This window comes from Sorex araneus, chromosome 1 (genome assembly GCF_027595985.1).
Source record: "Sorex araneus isolate mSorAra2 chromosome 1, mSorAra2.pri, whole genome shotgun sequence".
Classification (NCBI taxonomy): domain Eukaryota; kingdom Metazoa; phylum Chordata; class Mammalia; order Eulipotyphla; family Soricidae; genus Sorex; species Sorex araneus.
Window position 1 is genome coordinate 34085937 of NC_073302.1, and position 22681 is coordinate 34108617.

General features: G+C 45.4%; 1 protein-coding gene across 3 annotated transcripts in view; it reads right to left on the minus strand.

Annotated features, from left to right (window-relative positions):
• Positions 1-238: 238 nt before the first annotated feature.
• NR4A3 (nuclear receptor subfamily 4 group A member 3) overlaps positions 239-22681 on the minus strand; it is a 45682-nt gene continuing 23239 nt past the window's right edge. For all 3 annotated transcript variants that reach the window (XM_004600434.2, XM_055118653.1, XM_055118654.1), the window contains 3 exons: positions 20143-20342; positions 17955-18133; positions 239-3751 (listed from right to left, as the gene is read on the minus strand). In XM_004600434.2, coding sequence (XP_004600491.2) covers positions 3504-3751; positions 17955-18133; positions 20143-20342 — 627 coding nt within the window. In that variant the 3' untranslated portion in view covers positions 239-3503. The remainder of the gene's footprint in view (positions 3752-17954; positions 18134-20142; positions 20343-22681) is intronic.

Genomic DNA, 22681 nt, shown 5'->3' on the forward strand with positions numbered 1-22681 from the left:
CTCTGCCCACAGGAAGTAATCAATAAATGGTTATTGAATTTAGAATGTTCTTTTCCCCAATCAGTGAGGTTTAATATATTTCCAATTCAGAATGTCTATTAATTTTTCAGCACTAGTAAGCCTTTTAAAAAATCCATTTGGAGATGTGCAGGAGAGTTCACAGCAAATACTATTATATAAATGATCCAGAGAATACTGTTAAAGAAGCATGCTTATTCAACACACCAGTAGCCATTGATAAAATGTAATTTAATTTAATCATTTAGATTTACATTGTTAATGTACAAGAGCATTTCTTTCAAACCACAGGTTAACACACAGGAAAGAGCAAAGCTGTTAGAGGCGCAGAGAAGCTTTGGAAAACTCTGCTGTCTGAAATAAAAGCAAGGCACTCTCCATTAACAGTTGGTGGATTCCTGATTTCCGCCCACGGAAGGCTTGTTCACACCGAGAGCGCTCTCCCCAACGGGAAGAATCACCTGCTTTCATTCTTGCTGTCTAAACTTATGTGTCAATATAAAGGAGAGAGGGAAAGAGGTGGGGGGGGGGGCAGAGAGGGAGGGAAGGAGGGAGGGAGGGAGGAGGGAGCGATGGACAGCTGACTTGGGAGTCTCTCCTAGTTGGAATAACTACGGAAGACAGAAGGACACCGGCTATCATCTTTCTTTTCAGCACTATTGTCGGGATCTATAACTAAACTTCCCTGGTTTTTTTTTTCATTCCTTTTCAACCAATTGCTATTACGACTAAAAGGTCTTCCTTAAATCTGATGGGTCTAAAAGGAGAAAAGGACAATATTTTCTCTAGGGCTCTGGTTTTCTGTTGTTATTGTTGTTATTGTTTGTTTTGCTTTACCATTTACAGACAGGACAAAAAACAAAGATTAACTTTCCAATACTAACAGTGCACAAAAAGGCTATGTATGCACAGCACTTCTAATTTACTCAACTTCAATTTAAATTTGGTCTGAAGCTACCTCGCATGAAATGTTAGCTTTCTGATATTTAATAATGTTTATTATGTTTGCACATAAGCTCAAAAATTAATGCAGCTGTCCTACTTTGCTAATGGTTATCACCGGGTCAAATGTCTATGTTAGCAGCTATGTTTCAAAGCCTTTTCCCCTAAAGATACAGTGAGTTAAGATTATGGAAAGGAGGATTGAGTTTTAGTCTTGATTCCATTACTAGCTGTTTGACCTCAGATCATTCTTTACTGTTCACTGGGTCCCAATTTTCTCCTCTTTGAATTTCCTTTTTTTGTTTGTTTATAGTGGGGAGGGGCACACCTGGTGGTGCTCGGGGGCTATTCCCAGCTCTGTGCTCAGTCAGGGTCACTCCCAGTATTGTCCGGGAGCCCGTCAGCTCCAGGGTCAAACCCAGGGCTCCTGCATCCAAAGCATGGACCCCAAACGTTCAGTCATCTCTTCCGCCCCTTTTCTCTGAATTTCAGGGGTTAGACTCATTGACAATTTAGACCTCTTCCAAGTCTAACATCTCAAGACCCTAACATTCCAGACCCTAGCTTCTTAATATAAAAATAATCTCCTGCCAAATCTCAAACAAACATAATGCATGATCAAATATCAGAATGACTCTTGAGAAAAAGGAAGTGTATATGATTTGCTATCTGGGTTATCCTTTGCAGCAAGTAGGCAACTCATTTGGCATTTGTTTGATTGTATAATTTAATGATAATATAAACAGCATAGTTTTGTTATTTTTTTCCTTTAAAAAGACTAAAGCAAAAATGACTTTAAAGCTAACAAAAACTACTGTTGACACCAGTTTGACATTCAAAGTTGTTTCTTAGCAAAATGGACAAAGATATTTTGATGTGATACAGAGTATATAATATAAAGACTTTTAGACCTAAAAATTTTTAAACATTATTTGAATTTAGCAAAACATAAGCAAAATTTTAATATCAAAGTGCTAAACAGTACTGCCTTAAAAGTCACTGCAAATGAACCATAAAATAACTGCATGGGAAATAACATTTATTGTACAAATGGTTAATAAAAAGACACATTATAAATATATATATGTAACCTGCTATATTTATATATATATTTGCTTATTTAATTTCTAACTGGTGTATCCAAGTCACTGCGAACACCCCATTTAAGTACTCTGTAACTCAGCTTCCAAGAGCTGGTGGTCTTGCAATAAATACAGGCAAAGCTATTACAATATAACGTGCATACAAATGTTTATACAAATAAGGACACTATGCAACAAGTCATCTCATAATAATATGTCATCAACTGTATAAACATACAAAAGGGAGTACGAACACGGAATGTCGAAACGCAGCCCACTAACCCTTTCTAGTACTCACATTCATACTAATTTTTTTTTTAAAAAATAAGACTTGCTTGCTCTCCAGAATTGCCTCTTTAGTCGCTAACTAAAGTAAATGATGTATACTTAGAAAACCCTTGTATCCCTGGTGCTTACCCTGTATAATCCAGTTCTTAATTCGTCCCATGTTCTTATCTAGGGACCCCCTGTAAGATTCACTGAATGTTTCTGTGGCTTCGGAATGGGTGGTCGGCTGCTATAACTAACGCAAGTAGAGAGGACTGTGGCTGGGTTGTTAGAACACACCCAGAATATCTGCATTTGATCAGTTCTCTAATCTCAGCCTCTTTCTGGACAGCTGGTCAGGGCAGGGATCTATAACCGTCAAGAATGGCCTCAAACTGTGGGTGGCCCACATCTCGGAAAGGTTCAACAGGGAAAGTAGACAAAACCTCTTCTAGGAAATTAGCAAATGTGTCATTTGCTTACATGACTGCTTCCTTTTCATGTCCATATAATATAAAGGAGAGTTAATAAACAAGACTAAGTAAGACAGCACTTTAAAAAATTGCACTTGTATATGGAAGCAAGCAGCCATTTTTATCTTGCTATATTTGATTTCTAGGTTATCTACCATCTTTCAGAACCATTTTCATTTTAAAGAAGAAGAAGAAAGAATCAAGGAAGAGAGAAATGACGAAGAGGGAATTTTTGCCTTGTTTGCACCACATACTTACACTTGAGAGAGGAAGTGTATTCTAAAGGGGTCAATCTTAAGACACATCTTACCCTGCTGAAAAACCCTTAGCTGTTCTTATGAAATACAAAGCAACTATAACAGTATTCCCCAGAAAGAGTTTCAAAACAGATATATAATCCTTTTTTTTCCCTCCTGCATCCAAAAGTGCTTCATTAGCCATTTCTTAGAAAACCCTCATGAACTAGACCCCACCTCCCACCCTAACCCCAAAGCCTAAATAGAAAACACAACCCCATCACAATACTCTGCAAGTTTTCTGGCTTTAGGTTGTAAGGAAAAGTGCCAGAAGGGGGGAGGGTGGGGGTGGGGGGAGTCTTTATTTCCTATGGGAGCGGCTTTTTTTCTCTTCAGGACAGAAACTGGTGTTCAGACCCAGCCCTTGGCGACTTTGCCAGCAGGTACTAATAGTGAAGCGGCTCGGGCCAGGCAGCTGCCCCTGGTCAGAAAGGCAGGGTGTCCAGGAAGAGCTTGTCGATGACGGAGGGTGGAGACACCAAGTCCTCCAGCTTCAGGTAGAAGATGCGCTGCAGGCCCAGGGTGCAGATCTTGCGCAGTTCCACCAGGGCCCCCTGCACCTTGGTCTCGCTGGGCTCCAGAGCCTGTCCCTTACTCTGGTGGTCTTTTAAGCTGCTTGTGATCTTGTTGCATAGCTCCACCACTCTCTTTGGTTCTTTTAACCCATGTCGTTCTGCAAGGGGACAGATACGTTTTAGGTGGCAGTTACATCTGTATTGGGTGGGGGGATGGGCTAGGGAGGGAAGGGACCACACCTGGTGATGCTCAGGGGCTATTTCCAGTTCTGTGCTCAGGAGTAGCTCCTGCCCATGCTCAGAGAACCCTAGAGGGTGCCAGGGATTGAATTAGGCTCTGCCACATGCAATGCAAGGACTTAACCTTGTACTATCTCTCTGCATCCCTGGCAGTTGTGTTTTAAGAAACTTTCAATCCCCAATGGAGATCCATGTCTGTCCTGTTCTAATGACTCCATTTTATAATCTAAGTGTTCCTTCCCCCACTCCTAAGCATTACTCATGGTCACTGATCTCCCTGGGTACCAGGGTTTGGATTCCATCTATCTCCTTGTAAAATGAAGCACACAGTATCCTACACAGGTCTCCAGAAAGTCCTACCAGGAGAAGGCTCTTTTCAGGCTGACATGGAAACATAGTAAGGTAAGTGAACTGATGTTCCCATCTCCATAGACTCAGCAAATGTGTGGTACTTGAGACACAGGGAATATGTGTGCGGGGGGGGGGGGGGGGTGGCGGGGAGGGGCAGGGGTGAATGCCATATGCTAATCCTGTCCTGCAAGAAATAACATGAAGTATATGAAGTGCATTCTTGTTTTGCATGCTAACTATAGAGATGAATCTGGCTCTTTTTTATTTTCCACCACCTCATGAAACACCTTTGACTTCCACCTGGAACTGTGTATAAGATACATGAGCTCCCACTTCTGAGATGGCAGAGTGGAGGAGAGGGGAGCCCCAGAAGGTGATGGCACTGACATTAATACAGAAATTAAGACACTATGATAGATCTGGAGCGATAGCACAGCGGGTAGGGCATTTGCCTTGCACGCGGTCAACCCAAGTTCAATCCCTCCATCCCTCTCAGAGAGCCCAGCAAGCTACTGAGAGTTTCCCACCTGCCTGGCAGAGCCTGGAAAGCTACCCGTGGTGTATTTGATATGCTAAAAACGGTAACAAGTCTCACAATGGAGATGTTACTGGTGCCTGCTCGAGCAAATCGATGAACAACGGGATGACAGTGCTGACAGTGCTGATTCATGATAGATAAATATATAGACAGACAGATAGATAGATAGATAGATAGATAGATAGATAGATAGATAGATAGATAGATAGATAGATAGATAATGGGTTTGGGACAACATCTGAAGGTGCTCAGGCCTTACCCCTGAATCTGCTCTCAAGGATCACTCCTGGCAGGTTTGAGAGACCATATGGGTAAACTCATGATCGAACCAGATCAGCCACATGCAATGCAAACACACTACCCATAGTACTATCATTCCAGCACCCCATATCATATTTTATAAAGCTATATGTAAATGATAGCCATGATAAATATTATGATATCTTATTTCTGTATATTCAGCTAAGAGATTTTGCAAAGTCACAGAACTATTAAAGCTGGATTTGAAGGCAGTATTCATTGGTCAGTTCTGCCTTCTTGCTCCAGTGTAATACTGGCGCCTCTCCCGAGAATGTTCCAGAGCCTGGGGTTCAGTCCAAATCATTTTACTCTGCCTTAGCATGTGGCTATCAGAGCCTTTTTTTCTGAGGGAAGAGCTTGGTCCTTACTATTTCAGCCAAAGTTTTCATATTTCAGTTGATATGTAAAATAACTGATGTGTGTGTGTGTGTGTGTGTGTGTGTGTAGCCAGAGATCAAAGCCCGAGCCTCACATATGCATAAACCAGGCATGTGCTCTCCTAATGAGCTCTAAAATAATAATTCTGGAGAGATAAAAGACATCTTTCCAACAGGAACTCATGTATTCTTCTGTTTGTATTTGGTTCGGGGCAATCCCTGATGTTGCTTAGGGATCAGTCCCGGTGACTGGGTGCGTGGGGGTCACTCAGAGGTGTCTGGGGATCATGCAATGCCTGGGATCAAATCTGGGGCTCTGGCTTGCAAAGCATGTGCTCCAGTTCTTTGAGCCTTCACCCTGGGCTGGAAACATTTAAACATTTTCTTACCTAAATTTTTGTTTGTTTGTCTTAGGCCACTTTGTTAGAAAGGGTATAATGTTTGTTTGTTTGTTTGTTTGTTTGTTTGTTTGTTTTTGCGTGGGAGCCAGATGTGCCTGAGCTTGGGGGTTATTCCTGACTCTCTGCCGGGGGTCGCTTGTGAGTAACTGGGATGGCGGTGCTGTGGCTTGGACTCTGCACACCTGCACTAGGAGCCTGCGCTCTAGCCCACTGGGATCTCTGTGACCTATGGAAAATATTTTGTTAAAGCAAAAGTAACAAACAAACAAAAAAGCTCTTAGCAAAAGGAACCAGACATGCTGTTCCTTCTCCTGCCTTAGCTAAAGGTGAAGAGGCCCAGAATGCAGGCAACGTGCAACCCTCCCCAGCGTGGCTGGCTGTGTAGGGCTGTGGGGAGTGGCTCCCTTTCTGGATCATCTTTAAAGGAGGGGGATAGATTTAAAGACCTCTAAGATCCCCTTCAATTCCTATGTATTATTGTGTTTTGTTCTGACTTGTTTACACCTGGCTGTGCTTAGGGCTTACTCCTGGCTTGGTGTTCCTAGGATGCTCCGGGCAGGGATCAGGGGACCATATGTAGTGGCAGGGATTCAACCGTAGTCAGCTATATGCAAGGCAAGTGCCTTACCCACTGTCCTGTCTCTCTGGCCCATGTCTCATGCATATAAGGCAAGCACTTTTCTGCTAAGCCACAGCCCCAGCAGAATCTTAAGCATTCACTACCAAAAAAAAAAAAAAAAAAGTGAAAGTGTAATAAAACACACATCCCACAGTAGGCGATTGGGAGGCTAAAATAAAATTATGCTATATTAAAGTGTTCCATCAACTCTAGGCTGGTATATGCATAGTATTGTCAGCATTAAGAATAGGCCCACAAACAAAAGGTAACCGAGGCTTGCCGAATCCGATGCTTTGCAGGGCATCATTTTGCTTTCTCTAGGAAACCATTGGCTAATCAGCCCTAACGCAAACCTGTCTTTTGTGGTTTATCTTGTTAAATACACAGATCCTGGGGTTTGTCTCAGCAACATCCATGACTGAAAAAGACAAATCTTGCCTGCAATGACGTTCTACCTAAAATTTTCTCTCCTCCTCCCCCTCCCACAAACAGAACAAATAGAAACAGAGTGCAAATTTGGCAATAAGTTTTGAGAGCTATAATATGTTCATAGCCTCTGACCAAAATACCCTTCCCACACTTATCTGAAGGAAAAATTCAACAGAAGAATAGACTTGTGTGCATGGAGCAGTATGGGGGAATAAAATAATCCGGGGCACATCAGAGGAGGATGGGTTAGCCCAGTGCCCACCCAAACAGCCCCCAGCAGCCGTTTGCTCTCACCATCCAAAATTGCCACTCCTGACCCTAGCCTGACTTGACTGTTTCAGGACCGACCTCACCGAGATATTGATATGCTGAAAATTTGGGTATCCAGGTTTTTGTGACTGAAATCTCCAGGCTTCTCTCTGAGTTAGGATGAGCAGCTTTGCCCCAATGTCCCTGTGCTTCCGGAAGCCCTCCCTGTCAGTCATGGGCATACCCCAAAACTGCCACCTGTTTAAAAAAACTACTCCAGCTGTACCTTCCCAATAAAAATATTGAACTCCCTAAACAAACACAATGACCTCTTGGTACCTGTATTGCAAACCGTAATGCACAAAAGGGGGGAAAGAGAAAGAGGAAGAGAGAGGGAGAGAGAGGAAGAGAGGGAGAGAGAGAGAAAGAGAGGGAGAGAGAGAAGGAGAGCGAGAGAGACTGAACGGGGGGAGGTGATGGGAGGGAAACTGGGGACACTGGCACTGGTGCTGGGAAATGTACACTGGTGGAGGAATGGGTTTTGGATCATTATATGACTGAAACCCAATCATGAACATCTTTGCAATGGTCTATCTCATGGTGATTCAATAAAAAATTTTTTTCCTAAGTGGAAAAATAAAGGGTGGAGGAATAGGAAGCTGTCAAGTAAAAATGGCAATTCTGTGGATAGCAAAAAAGAAAACTAAGCAGGCTTTCAGGCATGATAGAAAAATATGTCCGATCAAATTACATAAAGGGAATAAAAATGGCATCTTGGCTGTGATTATACCGATGGAAAAATTAATTCTGCATTCAGAGAAGGAAAGGAAACAAAGTGAAAATATTTAGATTTTTCAGATAACTCTTTTCCTTTCCTTCCAATGACCCCGTGCTAGTTGGATAATAAACAATGTGAAAGTGGAACAAACTGAGATTTGGTCCTTTGTGAGCCCTTCTCATAGCTCTAACATGATCAAACAGTCATCTTGCTGCGAGTAAATTCTATTAATACTGAGATCTGTCAAATTAGGCCCATAAGCCAGGGAGAGATGCTTTTCCTAGAATAAAATACCAATCCATTGGTTTCAGCTTTCCCCTCTTCTTGGTGCCCTGTGCCTGGTATTATATGTAAGATCCCATATTCATTATCAGGATAAAGGACCCGAGCAACGTGTTGGCTGAGTTTCTGGAGGGGGCTGATTATGGAACCTTGTAGCAGACTTTCTCAGGGCCAAACCGGGAGTTTCCCTGCTCCCCATCAGCGGTGGCTGCTCAATAACTATGGCAACCATTATTTATTCAGTGAATCCAACGGGAGATCGATACCTCCTGCCAGCTGGATCAACCCTGGGTCTGGAATTCCTCGAGGAATTCAGAGACCCTCCTGTTAGAAGCCAAAGGCACCTCCTTTGTTGTTTTGAACAGCTTCTGGATTTGTGGCTTCTTTACTTTTGTTCAAAAGGACTGCAATGAAATGCAGTTTCTATGCACACTGCAGATTTCAGCAGCCAGCAAGGTTTTCTAGTGACTAGGGAGTGAGTGTCTGGGACCTTCCTAGGAATTTGAAATTCCTTAAAGCCCCCCAACTCTGACACTTCAGTTTGAGGGACCCTATCTTTTCCTCAGTGAAGTTTAGTAAATTGGGGGCTGTAATTAAAACAGAGAATAATCTGAGAGGAATCAGACCTTTGGATTTCCCTTCTTCTGAGAAAAACATACACAGATTTGAGTCTGAGATTTTTATCCATCATTGAATGAGACAAGCTTCTCAGTATTGCTTGCATTTTAATTTCCATCATTTTTTGTTTGTTTTGGGGATACACCCAACAGTGCTAAGAGGTCACTCCTGCCTCTGCACTCAGGAATCACTCCTGGTGGGGCTCAGGGGACCGTATGGGGTGCTGGGGATTGAACCTAGACAAGCTGCATGCGAAGCAAGTGCCTTGCCTGCTATACACTCTCTCTAGTCCCTTCTTCATCATTTTTTATCCCATACATTAGTATTTTTTTTCCTTTTTGGGTCACACCTGACGATGCACAGGGGTTACTCCTGGCTCTGCACTCAGGAATTACTCCTGGCGGTGCTGGGGACCATATGGGCTGCTGGGGATCGAACCCGGGTCAGCCGAGGGTAGGTAGGCAAATGCCCTACCCTCTGTACTATTGTTCCAGCCCCCCATACATTAATATTTTAACACAGACACCTTGCATCCAAAACTCTGAACTATAACTTCTAGATCTGTATGGTTAACTAATGGTTTTATGTGTCAGAATCAAAGCTTATGTGAAGTGGAAAGGACCTGAGTCATTTATGACTCTGATCAGTGTCAGCTGTCTGGTATGAACTGGAACAGGAATTCACTATTTCACCCTGACAACAAAGATAAATGTAACAGCATTTTCTATTACACCCATCCTCTCTTTCACTTCAATTATTTTATTGTGCCTTATTGTATTGTGAATTAGGGAGGACAAGGATGCTCTTTATTGAATTTATTCAAAATCTAAAGCTCAGAGCATTATGTGCCCATGGTCAAAATAAACACAGGGGTGAATTCTTTCACTTCAAGTCCAGAGCTATTCTGCTATACCCGGCCGCCTGCTTGAGATGTTCTGCCTCATCCTGAGATGCACTCAGACTCCCTGTCACTCCCTTCCGCTTTCTGTGTACCTATTTTACTAATTGATTAATTACTTCTTTCAGCAAATATTTATTGAGTTACCTATCCTTAGTTATAGCCACTGGGGTTAGAGAAGGAAACAAAACAAAGAAACAGCAACTCGTGCTCCTAACCTGTGTGTGGTGTTAGTGTGTAAAGACAGATTCTTGAGTCTTAGCTCTCCATACCACAGGCATCTCTGCTAGAGGCAGAGGGAGGGACGATGGGGAGGGGTCGGATGAGAGGGGGAGGAGGAGAAAGAAGGGGAGTGGGAGAAGGAGAGAGGGGAAGGAGAATGGAGAGAGATAGGAAGAGACAGAGAGAGAAAGGAAGAGAGTAGAACTATTTGGGTATATGCTCAGACTTTCCTCTTTTCACTTAGTTAATATGTACTCATCCTTTTTTGTTATTTGTTTTTTGGGGGGGCTACACCCATCTGTGCTCATCTTACTTCTAGCCCTGAGCTCAGGGATCACTCATGGTGGGTCTTGGGGGACCATATGTGATGCCAGGGATGGAACCCAGGTCAGTCGAATGCAAGGCAAGAGCCCTACCTGCTGCGCTATCTCTTTGGCCCTGGATGTACGCCTCCTTTAAATCACAGATCAACTATTTCTTCTAGGAAGCTGCCCCTTTATCTCGAGTGGAGATCACGCTCTCCTATTACACAGTATTGGTTTTCTCTTTGGGGGAGCTGAGAGTTTGAAATCAGATATTTAGGTGGCAGTTGCCTGCTTTGTCCATGAAATAGAATCTTCACAGGGTTAGAAGCTATTTGCTCTCCCTTGTGTACTCAGCACCAGGCCCGCTGCACATGAGACACCCAATAAATATTTACTCAATGAAAGTATAAATGGAAGATGAAGAATCTACAAAATATAGTCGAATGAATCCTAAATGTATAAATTGCTCAGAATAAACACAGATTGGAAACTATTGGGGAGCGCAATCCAACAGCAGCAATAACTTCACAAACCCTCAAACCTCTCAAAGCAGAAGCTTTGGAAATAGCTTTCCCGGCGCTAAAGCTTTGCTTTCCCTCTTACGAGCTGAGTGACTCTGGGCCTGCTTTTACATTTGTAGAGCAGGTTAATAGTGCTAATAATGGTTGGCATGAGAGATGAGTGCGTTGACAAAGTACTGGGAACCATCCTTGACTTGGTAGATACCTAATCAATACCAGCAAAGATCCTGTGTCCAAAATTCAACTAATTAATGTCCTCTCCCCATCAGCCACTTCCCTGAATCCAATGATTCATGATAGCACCACCATCTCCTCCCCTCTCATAATCACCTCTAACAGGCCCTTCCCCACTGCATCTTGTTTTGCCTGTTGCAAGAACTTTCCTTATCATCTCTGTGACAGACCAGACCATCTGTCTGCTCCTCGCAACCTCCCGGCCTCAGGGCCAGCTCTTTAAGTTCTGTTATCTAGGCAGTACTGACGGCTGCAGGAATCGCTCTTGACTGGTCTCTGCTTCCCATCTCTGCTGTAACCTGATGCAGGGCCTTCAAAATCTCTTTCCTAAGCAACATTACACAAAATAACACACAGAGGGGCCCTGGGATGGAGGCTCGTGTGGAACATTTGAGAATGGCAGCCCTGATCGATTCCCTTATCCCGTGTCTCTCGGTGGTGGTTCCCTAGAGGGGAAACTTCCAAAACACCTGGGAGCTTGTTTAGGTATTCAGGATCTCAGGCCCCGTCCCAGGCTTACCTGACATTCTTGTGTTTAACAAGATGCCTGGTGATTTACACACATATACATGCATGTGTGCACGCTTGTGCATGCGCACACACACACACACACACACACACACACACACACACACAAGCTGGAGAAACTGCTTTTATCAATCCAGGTTCCCCTAAGACTCTTGATCTGATCTACACCGTACGCACCCACTCTGCTCATAAGCAACCTCACTCCTCACCGCTGCTTAGGCTAATTTCAAATCATTCTATTAGCGAAGTTTCTCCTCTACTTTCTTTTGGTTTCTGGGCCACACTCAGCAGTGTTCAGAGGCTACTCCTGGCTTGGTGCTCGGGGAGTGCTCCTGGCAGTGTCTGGGGATGAAACTGAGCCCTCTTTTGTGCAAGCACGCACTCTAGCCCTTTGAGGTATCACCTTGGCCCATGAAAGGTTTTCTTTTATTTGGCTCAGTGTTTTCCTCCTCCATTCCCCAGGTCTGCCCCTTTATGCCCATTTTAAGTTCTCTTCCGGGACTCTGTGCCAGGCTGTTTTCACTTGGGGCACCCTGGGTGGGGGGGGGGGAGGTGATTGAGAATCCTCCCCGCCCCAAGGGACCCAGTGCCTGCAGCCGAATTCCACTACCCAACCGCCGCCATGCTCCAGGCCACTTTCCAGACCACGTGGCCGCAAACATTATAAGACACTTCCTACCCATTTTCCATAATTACCACACCATATTTGATGGAGTTCAGACAGTAGGCAACAAATCATAGAGAGAATATATATGTATACATATATAAATATATATTATATACCTCTCGGAGAGCCTGGCAAGCTACCGAGAGTATCCCGCCCGCACAGCAGAAATATACAAAGCATCTGCTCCAGCCTGTTAAGCAATTCCTTCCTTCCTTCCTTCCTTCCTTCCTTCCTTCCTTCCTTCCTTCCTTCCTTCCTTCCTTCCTTCCTTCCTTCCTTCCTTCCTTCCTTCCTTCCTTCCTTCCTTCCTTCCTCCCTTCCTTTCTTTTCACACATACAAGGCAATACTGTACTGATGAACTACATCCCTGGTCCTTCTGACGTTTTTAATAACAAGGGGCTGGGCTAAAAATAATTTATCCAGATTTTCCTAGTTTGGGAGGTCTTCTGACATCCACAAATAACCCATTCATGCCACCATTCCTAGCCACATGCGAGACATCTTTGAGTGCAAATGCAATTACAGAGATGAGTAAGACACTGGGGCCCAAATGACAGTGTAGAGGCACTTGTGCATGGCCAACTCAGCTTCCATCCATGGCATCAGACATGGTTTCCCAAGCCCTGCTAGGGATGATCACTGAATGAAGAGCCGGGAGTAATCCCTGAGCACTCTCCAGTGTGGCACCCACACAGAAGAAAACAAAATAATGAGAAGACTCTCTCTGACCTTAAGAAACTGTGCTGTGGGCCAGGGCCGGGAGGCTCAGTAGCTAAAGGTGCCACTTGCCTCACAAATGTGCGGCCATGAGTTCCATCGCGGTGCTGCCCGTGCAAAGACAGTCATGCTGACATCCCAGCCAGTGTGGACCTGGGAGCTCTGGGGCTACAACAGGTGCCAGCTCTGGTGCACTGGAGCCTGTTGTGTGTAAACACCATGAGGAACAAGAGGTGTGAGCAATCCAGCCAGGAGTGTTTCATGGAAAACGCTGTGTGAGGGCATGTGTGAGCACTGCAGTGACCTCGGCAAGCAACCCAGGCACTGTGTGTGTGTGTGTGTGTGTGTGTGTATATCCCCAGCCATCATACTAATGACAACCAAGGGGAGAGAAGGGACGGTGGGGAGAAACCCATAGTCTAGTTGGAAAAGATTCTTCCGGTGCATTAGGTGAGTTTGCTCTTCTTAGAAAGCTGTGAGACCTCTTGGGGTTTGGGAAGATAATTTGAAGGGATGGCTTGCTTGGGAGAGCCCCAGGCTGGAGCCCTGGCACTCCAGGGGGTTGCATTGCTGGGAACAGACCCTAAGCACTGCCCGTATTTTGTCAAAACAGAACAAAACAGGAGCAAAATTTGGGATCATAATAATGAAGGTCTATCTTGATTGTCTCTCTTGAGCTGGGCCTGCATCCCAACTGGAGATGTGTCCTCTCAACTGTCTCCTTCCTGAGGCAGCCCGTGTTCTCTCTCCAACATGTCACATTCTCTCTCCAGCTCCCTCCTCATAGTGCTCTCAATAAAACTATGGTACTTTGGGCTGAAGAGAGAGCACAGGGGTTACGGCGCTTGCCTGGCATGTAGTCCACCTTGGTTTGATTCACTGTACCACATACAGTTCCCCGTATGCTGCCAAGAGTGAGCCCTGAGCACAGAAACCAGAGTGAGCCCTGGGCACTGCCACCAGGTTAAAACCAAAACCAAAACCCAACCAAAAAATGGTTTCACTTTGAAAAGAAAAGAAATGATGAAGATTCATCTCACTACTTTTTTTCCTCTGCAAAGTGCAGATGAGTTCATTTTGGCTTGACAGCAAGCCTCTCTGAGTAGACATCTTTATCCCTGTGAAAAACAAGAAAACAACTGAACCTCAGAGAGGGTCATGGATTTGCCCAATGTCAGACAGCTCGGAAGCAGCAGGGTGAGAGCTTAAATGCCAGCCGCTAATCTACAAAACCCTCTTGTGGAAAATCTCGATTGCTTGGCTAAGCTTTACCTTCAGCACAGACGATAATCCAAAACAGGGTAACCAGGTGACCATGTAGAGGGAAAGCAGGGAGCTCTGGGGAGACAGCTGGCTGAGGGCGTGGCGGCACCGCCACCTGCCCAGGCCTGCCTTGTCACTGTTTCACTGCTGTCTGCCCCTCCTCCGCTTCCCTCCTCTTTGGTCTTAAAGTCCAAGTCCAAGAGGACCAGGGAAAAACTACACGCAGAAGAGAAAAGTGGCACTTTCTCCCCTAAGGAAGCGAAACCCTCAGGGAACACTCATTGTCAAAAGTGACAGCTGGGCGTTCTACATGTCCCTGGCCCCAGGTCTAACTGCCTGTTCAATGTCATTTCCTTTTCATTCTATGGGCAATGAGTGGGATGTTGAGGTTAGGTCCCAATATGAGGCCATAAGCTAAATAGGACATAGCATTAACACTTCCCCTGAAAATCCTTAACCTTTCCTAAAACATGTGATCCTAACATGTGGTTCTAACACGCTCTCTGCTCTGGCTACCCAAACCACTGGCCCGCTGACCCACAATGCATTACTGCCTTCTCTCTCAGGCAGTAAGTAATCCCTCCCGCACATGTATCTGCACTTTGCAACGTTTTGTCTTGGGCCAGAGGCGGGGTTTAAGTAGGAGAACACATGCCTTGCCTGACTGAGAGGCTCTGAGTTCAATTCCCGGAGCTGCAGAGCTCCCTGGAAAAAAAATCCTTTTTCTTCTTTCTATTGAGTTGATGTGTATGTGACTTAACGCACCTGTAAGCCCATTCCCCTCTACTTGCTTCAGCCCTAAATGTGATGAGGCATCCTGTATTCTTGCTGTGTGGACTCCTTGATCTTCCCATGTCTAGATGTTTCCTCACTGGGAAGCCATTCACGACCAGCACCTTCACTTTCCTTCACACTCTACCACCTCCCAAACTTAGCAGTCACCTGACTTGCTATGTGCTGAATTCATTCCTTGTAAGCACCTGACACTGCCTACCACACTTGGAGTGTATACTAAATACCCAAATAGCCCCAGTAGAAAATAGGTTCTCCATACCTGGCTGAAATCATGTCTCTAATGCCTGGACTGGTATTTTCACTGTAGAACAAGCCACTACAGGGTGGCCTTCTTGGTCTACTTTGTACTCAAAACCGTCAATCAGGGGCAATCTTTCTAAATGATTGGTCTGCCCATGATTCTTATAGTCAAAAGGCTCTGTGCATCCCCACTGGTCTCACACGACAAGTCCAATTTCCTCCCTGAGGTGTGAAAACTGCTTTAGGTCTAGCCACGCCTGACCAAACAAAGGGCATTTCCCACCATTCCGTTTTTGAGTTGTTTCCATCCTAAAACTAGTCACAGCCTCGTTTTTAATGACTAGCAAGTTTTGGTCGAAGTGGAAGATTCTCATGACTTCCATTTAGCCTGGAACCATCTCTGGCTTTTACCACAGACAGTACCAGTGACTTCCTTTGAAAGAAGCCCCAGCATTTCAGTCTCTCAGGACTTTATACCTACTCGTGCAGCCACACCGGGGACTCTATCCCTCAATGAGTCTGCATGCTCCGTTTCCTCTGGGGATGTGGGTTCTCATAGCTACACACACACACACACACTCACACACACACACACACACACACACACACCAGACTACCTCCATCCCTCAATGAGTCTGCATGCTCCATTTCCACTGGGGATGTGGGTTCTCATCTCTCTACACACACACACACACACACACACACACACACACACACACACACACACACACACACAGACTGCCTCCATCAGCAAACACATGGGCAACTAATGCCTGTTTTCACAGAGATATGTCTCTGGCTTTACTTACTGAAAGCCAAGGCCAACGCCTCTAGATTTTGTGTGTGTGTGTGTGTGTGTGTTTTGTCTTAGCTAATTAAACTCCATACTTTATAGGGATTTTTTGGGGAGGAGGGTGAGGAAGAAAATGGAGGGGGGAATATTAGTCCAGATATTAGCACACCCAGCTCAAGGACTATATTGGCTCCGGGGTCACTCGTGGGGGTACTGGGGAACCATATGTAGTATTTGGGATCCAGTGGGGGTTTGCCATCCATGCAAATAAGTACCTTAACCTCTACACTATCTTACCAGCTCAGCACTTTCTAGTTTGGAATGTTTAGATGTCCTTGGAAGGACTGAATGGTTTTGAAACTGAGGTGAAGAGTTTTTATCTAAAAGTGGTCTTTGAACTACCAGTCTTTTATTTGGGGGGGGCAAGGGGGGAGCAGGCAAACCTAGTGGTGCCTGCACCCCAGATTCCTATATTAAATATCCTGGGAGTGGTATAATACATGGTGCTCAGGGCTTACTACTGCCTTACACCAGTCACTCCTAGCAGGGTTCAGGGGAGCACATGGAGTGCCAGGGACTAAGCCTGGATGGATTAGCCACATGGATCATGTGCCCACATGATCATTCTTTATAGTCCTGCAGAAGTCATCTAACTGTGCCCCTACCATGAGAATTAGGCAAAGCTCTATTCCACTTGCAAGCTCTCAAATTCTTATCCTTAAATCTGCCCTTGTTTGAGTTTGGTTCATTTCTGCCTTGGAAGCCTCTAGCAGCCCCTATCAAAAAAAAAAAAAAAAAAGAGTTTCTCACCCAGAAGAACCAAAACCCAGGAGGAATGTGCATTCTACTTGGAATATTAAGTAATAAGATAAGATCATACTTGATTCCTGCTTTTGTGTGTATTACTTCCTTTGCTCCACTGTCTTGGAGACTAGTAAGTGACAAGGCAGCCTAACCTGTTCAGGAACTCACACGGCATCTCACCTCAACCTACAGGAAGGTGCGTGCCAACAGCACACATTTCAGAGGCATCAGAGAGTCTGACCCCTCTGCATCTAAGGATGCAATGTGGTCCTCAGCCTACACTCACCACCTTCCTGAAACGCACATTTTTCTACCACCCAGAGAGTGTCAGACATGACCGTAGTCCTCACACAGCCTTGCCTGTCCTCAGGTCAGGTAGAAACGACAGGAGGTGAGTCCCAGGGCCTGCGGGTCTCTCCAGGAGTCTTAACCTGCTGCGGCTGCCTTGTCAGGCCCCAGGCTGGCTGGGAAGGACAAGTTCAGGAAGGAAACTGTGATTCTGAAGGGGAGGAGGGAGGAGGCAGCAGGGCAGTCATAGGAGGTGGCACCCCCTCTTTCACCCCCTAAACCTTTCTTAGTCTCCTAGTTCGTTCTGCCCTGGGATCTGATCTACAAAGGACAGAAAGTGACACCTCCTGAAAAAGGAAGCCCTAAGGACTGAGAGATAGTACAGTGGGTAGGGCGCAGTCTAGGCTAACGCAGCTTTGATTCCTGGGACCACATGCTCCCCAAGCATGGCTGGGGGCTCCTAGTACAGTGGAGTGACCCCCAGCACCACAGGGGCTATTAATAGACCCTTGTAATAATTTACTGCCAGCCCAGTTAGCCAAGAATCACTGGTGGGGCCCTGGACCTCTGAGCACTACTTAGGATCCCCTGCCACCCCAATAAATAAGTCCTAAAGCCCCTAAACCTGCTGTCAGAAAGCTCTTGCAGAAGTACAGATACTTACGTACTGAGTCTGCATCTAACAATAATTCAACACTCTAAAAATCATCTTTCCTACAAGTTCGTGCCAAGTCACTGGTGTCTGTCGCCACTTAAATTAGGTTTTGCCCAGTAGATTAAAGAACAGCCACAGCGATCATTTTCCTAATTTTCTGGTATGGCCAAAGACAGAAGTCACCACATCCTAGGACAAGAGAGAAGTGGGGTAGTGGTCCCTTTGGGGGCCGGCAGGGAGGTGCTTACCTGTGATCAAGCTCAGTGCTGACAGGCAGGCTAAGGCTTGGATATCAAGGTTCAGGCTCTGCAAACTTAAGGAAAAGTCTTTAATGGAGTCGAGCCACTCCCCAAATCCACGAAGGCACTGAAGTCGATGCAGGACGAGTCCGTTGCAGAACACAAACTTATCTTCAGCAGTGTTCGACCTGGAAGACAAGGCCAGGGTGGGTGATATATGTCCTCACACAACATATGGGGGTCCTCCGACCCCCGCACAGCCATGGGACAGTGCTCCCATCCCAGCACAACCTGGGAAACTGTGCCGGACACCCCACATCTGTGCTCCTGAGATAAACCACCAGCTCTTCCTTGGCTAACTTCCTCAGGGAGCCTCTGTCTTCATGAAAGTGAGAATGGGGTGCCTGCTGGCTTCGTGCTAGGACCAGCTGTGCACTCTCTGCAGAGGGGCTGGATGGGAGGTGAAGCACACAGCCTCAGACGCACCCCAGCTCCTTCAGTGTGGTTGTGTCCCTCAATTCTCTCCATGTAGAGAACTCCCAAGACCCGAGGCTAGACACTGCAATTCTACCGGGGGAGATTCTAAGAACTGTGAGTCTCTGCAGGTACCTAAAGTCCATCACAAATGACCTCAGGTGAAAGGATTCTGAGTTTTATGTCCCCTGTTCTATAGGTAGGAATGCAGGGGGGCTGCCTAACTTCCATGATACACTGTCTCTTATGAAGGGAGCCCTACACTTCCAGCTGGAAATCATCTCTGAACGGGGGGGGGGGCTTAGGATTTCCTTTCATCTCTTGGGGCTTCTTTTTCCTTATTTTCATTGCTACCTCTTAAGGCTATTATGAGGATGAAATGACGGATTAAAAGCCCAGGCACGGTGCCTGATACACAAGAGGAGTTCAATGAGTATTGGGTATGGACTTGATTCTGAATCTAGCTTTTACATTAGTGTTACCCAGCCTTCTTTTCCTCCCTCCCTCCCTCCCTCCCTCCCTCCCTCCCTCCCTCCCTCCCTCCTTCCTTCCTTCCTTCCTTCCTTCCTTCCTTCCTTCCTTCCTTCCTTCCTTCCTTCCTTCCTTCCTTCCTTCCTTCCTTCCTTCCCTCCCCCCTCCCTCCCTTCCTCCTTCCCTTCTTGGAGTCCAAGCCCTCATACATACAAGAAATTTTCTCCACCACTAGGCTCCAACCCCAGTCCTGCTTAACTTTAACTTTTAAAATTCTTGCCACATCTTTGTCTCTTTATCAACAAGTCATTCTCTCCTTAACAGTGCTTCTGGATGAATATTTGATTCATTCTTTCACTGAGCAAAGATATCCTGAGCACTCTGAGCATTCTGAGCCAGGCACTGGAGAAAATTTGCTGAAAGGGGTCTGCCCATGTCAAGCTTATCACCTGCTTGCTGCCCACCTAAGAGATCACCGCCACACTGCTGCCTCAGCTCCCGTGCTCTGAGATTGGCGTAAATTATGGTCATTACTCGCACTCTAGCTTCAAATCTATTGCTGTCTTGCCCACAGATCCTCCAGAGAGGCACATAAGATAGAATAAATTTCAGAGTCAGGAACCTGAATGTCAGATCACCAATATCAGAATCCTTAGGAGCATGACTTGGAAAAAAAAAAGATTCTGGACTCTCCCCAAGGTAACTCCAAACTGAATAGCTGGAAATGAGGCACAGGAATCTGTATTTCATGTGAAAGCGTCTGGTAACAGAGATGAAACTGGGGAGGAAGAGGAGGGAATAGAAAGAGAAGGAAGGAGGACTTTTTTCCTATGAAGTTTGATAAAATGGTGGTTCCGTCTCCTAAAAATCAGCAACTTCAAGGAAGCTAGGAATAAACAATTATAAATGCTCCCATAGACTTTATTAATGCCAGGCTGTAGGGTTTTTTTTGGATTTTGGGTTTGTTCTATTAGGTTTTAGGGTCACACCTGGCTGTGCACAGGGCTTACTCCTGACTCTGTGTTCAAGAATCACTCCTGGTGGTACTTGAGGGACCATGTGTGAGGCCAGGGATCAAACTAGAGAACTAGAGGTGTCTGCATGCAACACAGACTATCTCTCTGCTCGGATTTTTAATGCCCGATCCTATTCACACTTCCCATTGAGCAAACCCTTCACAGGAAACTCATAAACATAGCAGGTTTCAAACTTCTTTTGAAAGAAAGGAGTGAGGTGAAATAGTAATAATTACCTGATGGAAAGTCTGAGAACAAACAGCTCCAAAAAGGCTGATTCTATAAGTAACGTTTGATCTTCTTTGGGGAGATCAGTAAATCCGGGAATCTTTTCTGCCCAGCTTCTGGACACGTCAATGGAGGCTGTCAGAAGGTTGTAGAACTGTTGGACGTGCTCAGCATCTGTGCCTGCCGCGGCCTGGTCAGTGGGACAGTACTGGAAAGCAAACCACCACATACCGCAGTATTAGGACCCCTGGCTCTGCCAAGACTATCAATCCTCAATCTTTGTTTTGATACCCTGTCCTATTCTGGGTCATACCCCCTGAGGCTCAGAGGCTACTCCTGGCTCCATGCTTGGGGACGGCTCCTGACAGTGCTTAGGGGACCATGAGACACTAGGGATTGAGCTGGGCTTTCTGTCTACAAAGCATGATGACCACTCCCTTGAGCATCTCTGGCCCAAACCTGACTTTCATTTTTTAAGAAATCCTTTTGCATTTAGTATCATCTACAGTAGCGCTGTGGTGTAATAGAGAGTATTTTATTATCATGTATTACCAAATAAATTAGCTTAAGCCCCATTAAAACAATAGTTTTTTTCTTTTCCTTCCTTCTTTCTTTCCTTTTTCCTCCCTCCCTCCCTCCCTCCCTCCCTCCCTCCCTCTCTCTTCTCTTTCTTTCTTTCTTTCTTCCTTTCTTTCTTTCTTTCTTTCTTTCTTTCTTTCTTTCTTTCTTTCTTTCTTTCTTTCTTTCTTTCTTTCTTTCTTTCTTTCTTTCTTTCTTTCTTTCTCTCTCTCTCTTTCTTTCTTTCTCTTTTTGGGTCAAACCTGGCAATGCTCAGGGGTTACTCCTGGCTCTGTACTTAGGAATTACTCCTTACCAGGAGTAATTGGGAGATCATATGGGATGCCAGGGATCAAACTTGGGTCAGACACATGAAAGGCAAATACCTACACCCTATTCTATCACTCAGGCCCCAATAGTTTTATTTTCTTTCTTTTGGCCACATCTAGCAGTACTTAGGGGCTAATCCCAATTCTGTGCTCAGAGGTTACTTCTGGTGGTGCTCAGGGGACCATGTGCTACCAGGGCTTGCATTCAAGCCTCCCATATGCAACGTCTGTGCACCAGCCCTCCGAGATACTTCTTACACCACTAGTGAAGTGGTTTTCAATCTTGACTTTCAATCTAGAGAGCTCTAAAAAAAATAAAGCCACAGAGATGCTAATCTAACTGGCCTGGGATGGATCCGATCATCAGAAATTTCAAAAGCTCTCCAGGTAATTCCAGAGGGTAGCCAATACTTAAAACTATCCTAGGGGTTCAGAGTCAGTGGACCAGTGGACTGCCAGCACCTATGGAATCTGTTATAGCCAGCTGTCTGCAAACAAGATAGTTAATCAAGCTTCAGTTCTCAAAATGTGCTTCCTGGACATGCAGCACCTGGGATGGTGCTAGAAATGAAAATCTTGGCTCGACCACAGAATTATAGAATCCAGCCAGAAACTGTAGTCGGGGCCCACAAACTGTTTTAGCAAGATTTCTAGGTGATTCTCACCTATTTCCCTATGTGGGAGATTACAGAATTAAATCATTTCTTTTATGTTTTTTCTTTAGTAAGTATCTGTGAGATAGAATAAACTATTTTTTATTCTATAAAAATAGAGGGACCTGGAGTTAACTCAGTAGTAAAGCACTTGCCTGGGCGAGAGAGATAGTACAGCGGGTAGGGTGTTTGCCTTGCATGCAGCCAACCAGGGTTTGATCCTCAGCATCCTATATGGTCCCTCGGGCACCACCAGGAATAATTCCTGAGTGCCGAGCCAGGAGTAACTTCTTCTGAGCATTGCTGGGTATGGTCCCCAAACCAACCAAACAAAAAAGCACCTTCCTGATACCCCTGAGGCCAGGGGTGTGCCAGCCCTGCACTGTCCCACATGCTGAGTGACATGCAAGAGAGAGTGCTGTGTGGGATCGCTGCTCCTAGCAAGAGTGCAGTCTCTGCAGCACCGTGACGAGGTACAGACAAGCATCAAAACCAAGCTTGCAGCCCCTGGTCATCCCAGCCACAGCAAGGGAAGGGGAAAGCAGTGGGGGTCTTCTTGGCAAGCAGTGACGTCCCACCTGAATGAGGACAGGTGACAACTTAAGTTAAAAAAGAATGAAATGAGATTTAAACTTCAGGAGCTCCATCACCGGGGCTGCATTTCTCATAGATTTTGCCTGAGTCACTGCAGAGAGCGCTTCCCTGCGGCAGGAAGATCTCAATACTCAAGGGACAACATCCACACTTAAGAGATCTGCAGACATCCTCGTGGAAATACGCACAATCATTTCCTCCACATGAACACGGAAAGAGTGTCTCCATCCCACCTCTCGTGGACTCTCCTAAGACACTGATCTGAATCTTCCTTTTACAGATGAGGAAGCTAAAGCTCAAAGACGCTAAGAGATTGTTCTAAGTTGCATAACCAACATCGGTACAGCCAGGAAGTTAAACAGCGCGAGTGTTTTTCGCTCCTGGTCTGAGGTTTACAAAGCATCTTGTTCCAA